This window comes from Bufo gargarizans, chromosome 6, assembly GCF_014858855.1.
Source record: "Bufo gargarizans isolate SCDJY-AF-19 chromosome 6, ASM1485885v1, whole genome shotgun sequence".
NCBI lineage: Eukaryota > Metazoa > Chordata > Amphibia > Anura > Bufonidae > Bufo > Bufo gargarizans.
Window position 1 is genome coordinate 381,561,151 of NC_058085.1, and position 6,000 is coordinate 381,567,150.

Sequence of the window (6,000 nt, forward strand, 5' to 3'; positions counted from 1 at the left end):
GTTTATAGTTATATTTATAGCAATTGTGTATTGACAAATACATGAATGGTATAAATCAGCTTTCTCTGGGGTGCCTCCAAATGTAGTGTGCCTGCCCTTGATTACAATTATTTAGAGTTTAGTTTTAGTTTATTTAGAGAAACCTTCTTACAACCTACATCTGGTCTGACCTTATAATAGAAAATATTGCATAGACTTCCTTTTCTTTTTTCTACCTTAAAAACCATCAGATTGCTGTTGACGGATCTGAATTTATCTTAACCCCTTTAGGACCCAGGACGAGAATGCTCATCCCAAATGACCGGTACTTTGTGCGCCAGGACGAGCATTCTCATCCTGCGGTCCTTCCTACCCCGCAAGTGCGGTGCTGCGATCAGCAGCAACACCAAGCGATCAAAGAGGCATATGCCCCAAAGTAGTACCAATCTAACCGTCACCTCATCCCACAAAAAACAAGCCCCTACCTAAGACAAGTGCCCCAATTTTATTTTTTAAATGACTCTCAGACTATGGAGACTTTAAAACATGAGTTTTTTTTGTTTCAAAAATGCTTTTATTGTGTTAAATGTAAAAATAAAAAATAAAAGTAGACATATTATGTATCGCCACATCCGTAACTACTTGCTCTATAAAAATACCACATGACCTAACCCCTCAGGTGAACACCGTAAAAAGCAATTTTTTGTCCCCTTACATCACAAAAAGTATAATAGCAAGCGATCAAAAAGTCATATGCACCCCAAAATAGTGCCAATCAAATCGTCATCTAATCCCACAAAGATTTTTCCCTACCTAAGACAATCGCCAAAAAAGTAATACAAACTATGGCTCTCAGAATATGGAGACACTAAAACATGATTTTTTTGTTTTAAAAATGCTGTTATTGTGCAAAACTTAAATAAATAAAAAAAGGGATACATATTAGGTATCGCTGTGTCCGTAAGAACAGAACCTTCTGTATAAAAATAATACACGATCTAACCCCTCAGGTGAACATCAGGATTTTTTTAAAATAAAAAGTGTGTCAAAAAAGCAATTTTTTGTCACCTTACATCACAAAAAGTGTAATACCAATCGATCAAAAAGTCATAAGCATCCCAAAATTGTACCAATCAAACAGTCATTGCATCCCGCAAGAATTGAGACCCTAGATAAGACAAATCGCCCCCAAAAAATAAATAAATATGGCTCTCAGAATATGGGGACACAAAAAAATCATGCTTTATTATTTCATATTTGGTATTGTCACGTCCGTAACAACCTGCTCTATAAAAATACCACATGATCTAAACTGTCAGATGAACATTGTAAATGACAAAAAAAAAAACGTTGCCAAAACATCAATTTTTTGTTACATTGCCTCACAAAAAGTATAATATAGAGCAACCAAAAATCATATGTACCCTTAAATAGTACTAACGAAACTGCCACCTCATCCCGTAGTTTCCAAAATGGGGTAATTTTGGGGAGTTTCTACTCTAGGGGTGCATCAGGGGGTCTTCAAATGTCCGTCTGAAATCTCGCGCAGGCGCAGTACCACCTACTGCCTGTGCGATCCAATCACTCCTGAGGGCAACAGCCTCAATAGTGTCACTGAGCATGCACCGAGCCCAGTGACGTCTTCTTATCGCTGTTGCCCTCAGTAGCTATTGGATCGGACAGGCACAGGCAGTAGGCGGTACTGCGCCTTCGCGAGATTTCATTCGGACTAATTAAAGATTCCAGGTGTGTGGCTTGAATTAATTAGTTGACGTAGCAGAGGGGGCGGCGCAGTTAAACTAGGCTGTGGGAAGATACTGCATAACGAGAAGATCGTGCTTGGGCTGTAAATTAAGGCGGTCTAGGAACTGCAGGGGGGCGTTACTGGGCTCAGAGGGTGATGAATAATGCCCCTCTGGGCACCTTCAGGGTTTATTTGCATAATACAAAAATCTCTTTTTTAGCAAAATGAAAGCATGAAAAGAAGAAAGAAAACCACTGCAGGAAATAAGGTATTTTATTAAAGGGAACCTGTCACCAGTTTTATGGTGTCCTAACTAAGGGCAACATATATAAGTGACTGATTCTCTTAGAAAAATGCTGGGTCACTTTCTTTAATTGACTCAGTCAATCTGCCAACATCTTGTATTGAAAAGCTCCAGCTGATAACGATGAGTCATGAATATTTATGAGCTCCTGACTCTCCCCGCCCACCTGCTGCTGAGTGACAGTTATTTTCCATATTAATCAGCAGCAGGTGGGCAGGGGAGTGGCTATAGCTCTGAATTAAATAGACGCTGGACTCAATGACATCACGCTGGACTCAAATCAGCTCATTAGCATGCAGCATGTGGCATCTTTTTGTGTATATTATGAGGTAACCATCTGTCACACCAGTAAGTGAATACATCTACGGCACTTTTTAGTAGTTAATGATTGTATATAATTAGTTAGACTATAATCAAATATCCACATGACAGGTTCCCTTTAAACATGGCAATGGTGACAGCTTAATATGATCAAACCAGGTGACAGATTCCATTTAATTCTTGTGGAACACCTAAAGAGTTAACAAAGTTTGTAAAATCAGTTTTGAATACAATACCTTAAGGCCTCTTTCACACGAGCGTGGCGTGTGAGGGCCCAATAAGATGCGGGTGCGTTGCGGTAAAATGCACGATTTTTCAGCGCGAGTGCAAATCACAGCTCATGTGCACAGCCCCATAGAAATGAATGAGTCCGGATTCAGTGCGGGTGCAATGCGTTCACCTCACGCATTGCGCCCGTGCGGAATACTCGCCCGTGTGAAAGGGGCCTAAGGGGTGTAGTTTCTAAAATTGGGTAATTTTTGGGTGGTTTCTATAATGTAAGCCTCACAAAGTAATTTCAGACCTGAACTGGTCCTAAAAAGTGGGTTTTGGAAATTTTCTTAAAAGTTTTAAGATTTGCTTCTAAACTTCTAAGCCTTTTAATGTCCCAAAAAATATTAAATGTTATTTTAAAATGATCAAAACATAAAGTAGACATATAAGGAATGTAAAGTAATAACTATTTTTGGAGGTATTACTATCTTTTCTAAAAGTCGAGACATTTTTGGTAAATTTAGTATTTTTTATAAATAAAAATGAAATATTTTGACTCAATTTTATCACTGTCATGAAGTACAATATGTGACAAGAAAACAATCTCAGAATGGCCTGGATAATTAAAAGCGTTTTAAAGTTATCACCACCTAAAATGACACATGTCAGATATGCAAAAAATGGCCTGGTCCTTAAGGTCCAAAATTGCAGGGTTCTTAAGGGGTTAAGTGGCAATTTATTGTTTGTTGTGTCTATAATCTGCTCTTATATTATTTCCTTTATATCTCTTACACGCACCACAACATAACTGTACGTCATTAGTGCTGTGTAAGTGTGTGGAGCGGGCATTACGAGCTCAGCCTCCTCCATATTCGGTGAGTGGCGGCTAGAAACCTTGCAAAAGGCTCCCTGCGCTGTCATAGTGGGGTGTCTGCAAAGCCATGCGTGAAGCAGCTTTTAAAAATACCATAGACTGCAATAGTGTACAAGCGATTAGAAGTGTCCTTTGGGGAACTAAAAAGGACATTGCCGCATATAAAAAATGTCTGAACTAATAAAATATTTTTTTGTGTGCAATGAATGCTGCAATAGAAAAAAAATTTCAACGGCTAATTTGCTGTCTTTTGGTCACCTTGCCCCCCCCCAAGTGGAATAAGACAATCATAGTCATATATAATTCTGGTATTGGCAAAATCACACTGACTCGCAGAATAATTATGTAATTTGTTTACCATAGAGCGGATGCTGTAATTGCAAAACCCCAAAACCTTGGCAATTTTTTTATTTAACAATAAAATAGTTTTCCCATTTCTCAGTACAAGATATTGTAAATTAAGCAGTGCCATTAAAAATACAAGTTGTCCAACAAAAAAACTGCCCTCAGACGGCTATGTGAACTGAAAACTAAAAAGGCAGGGGGGAAAAAATAAAAAATAAAAATTGTTGTGTCTCAAAGGGATATTTTTATCTTAGGACAGAGATGTTTTTCCCAGGCACGGCCCAGTAACCGCTTAATCCTCCCTTGGTTCCGTCGGTATTAGAATATATCTGTAATTAGATCAGCAAACAGCAGCTCGTTGATGGTTTACGGAGAGCAAGATTTTATTTTTCTAAATTGTAAAAGTAAAAATAATCTGAAAAATACGTGAAAATGAAAAATAATGTAGTGAACAAATAGTGCAAGGCTGATGAATTAGAAATGCGCTGACTATATAGGCAGTGATAGACGGCACAGGGAGGCCCAATAAGTGCTGTATACGTACAGTGATATTCTCCCCTAGCACGTCCTTCTGCACATATGGCGTTAGGTGGAGCGTGTCACTGTTATTTCCTGTCTGATTCTGTATGACCCCAAACCTCGTGGAGGGACAATGAGGGGCAGTAAAGACCCCATGGATTTCTTTGGGCGCTCTATTAAAGCTGAGGCCTGAATCAAGCTGCAGCTTTGCTTAAAGAGCTCGTCCTGTGTTATGTGAATAAGCCTTAGTCACTGTCTGATGAAAGGCACTGGACATTTATAATACACTTGTGTATAAATTCCTTGCAGTTTTCTAGATCTCTGCTGCTGTCAGTGAATGGAATCCTTCTTCTGCCCGTGTCCTGCTCACACATCTGCTGGGCTCGTTACAGTGTATGGAGGGTTTATAATGAAATACAGCTTCTCCCCATTCTCAGTCATCTCCTGGGCGCTCGGATTAACAAGACACACTTTACAATATCGATGAAATCATTACAGAGATGTGTCTTACCGGGAGTCTTCATGTCTATAGCCGCTCACGGGGATTCTTAAGATGCTGTAGAATGGTGTCAGGTCTTACAGACACATCAGTATAAGATGTGTGATGTGTGATGGTCATCTCTCAGGATGACGACCTTTCCTGTGTCTGGTGAAGAACATTTTGTCACCCACATCCGTCCAACCAACACGGTGGTCAGTATCACAGTCAGTACACAGAGGAGACCACAAGTTGTTTCCACTTCTGATCTCTTTGCCTCCATATACAGTCATGGGGAGAAGTAAGTGCCCCCTCCTTGTGTGCCCCTCACCAGCTTCTATAGATCCTGATTAACCTCAGATGAGAACAAAAACCAATAGACAATGTGGCGTTATTTCTCCAATTATCTCTAATTATTGGGACACGCGTGGACTTCTGACCTAAAGTAATGGCAAGTCCAGGAGCAGTCGGCAGTCAGTGGTCTCTAATGATGCAGTTTGTATAGAGAATACGTACTTGCAATGTACAAGCCAAAGCCAAGTTAGGGTGGGTTCACATCTGCTTTCTGGATTCAGTTTTGGCTTTCCGTTATAATGGAAAATAACGGAATCCATAAGGCGGAAGGACGGATCCGTTCTGCTGCCCATAGAGTTGTATTATGACGGAATGCAAAACGGAAGCCTTTAGAAGGCATGGAAGTCTTATGGGAATCATAACTGATCCGTCCCATTTCCCTTATGCAGAACGGAGAAAAAAAGTCCTGTCGACAGGACTTTGGTTTCCGTCTTGCATAACGGGAACCAGACAGATCTGTTATGATTGCAGATAGACTTCTATTAAGGGCTCTTTCACACTTGCGTTCTTGTCTTCCGGCATAGAGTTCCGTCGTCGGGGCTCTATGCCGGAAGAATCCTGATCAGTTTTATCCTAATGCATTCTGAATGGAGTGAAATTAGTTCAGGATGCATCAGGATTTCTTCAGTTCCGGAACGGAACGTTTTTTGGCCGGAGAAAATACTGCAGTTGCTCCGGCCAAAAATCCTGAAGACTTGCCACAAGGCCGGATCCGGAATTAATGCCCATTGAAAGGCATTGATCCAGATCCGGCCTTAAGCTAAACGTCGTTTTGGCGCATTGCCGGATCCGACGTTTAGCTTTTTCTCAATGGTTACCATGGCTGCCGGGACGCTAAAGTCCTGGCAGCCATGGTAAAGCGTAGTGGG

The 6,000-nt window shown here is 40.5% G+C and overlaps 1 protein-coding gene across 1 annotated transcript in view; it reads right to left on the reverse strand.

Moving 5' to 3' along the window:
- LOC122942419 (killer cell lectin-like receptor subfamily B member 1C) overlaps nt 1-4,912 on the reverse strand; it is a 56,766-nt gene extending 51,854 nt beyond the window's left edge. The window contains exon 1 of the mRNA XM_044300032.1: nt 4,811-4,912. Within this exon, the coding sequence (XP_044155967.1) occupies nt 4,811-4,823 (13 nt within the window). The 5' untranslated portion in view covers nt 4,824-4,912. The remainder of the gene's footprint in view (nt 1-4,810) is intronic.
- Nucleotides 4,913-6,000: the final 1,088 nt, after the last annotated feature.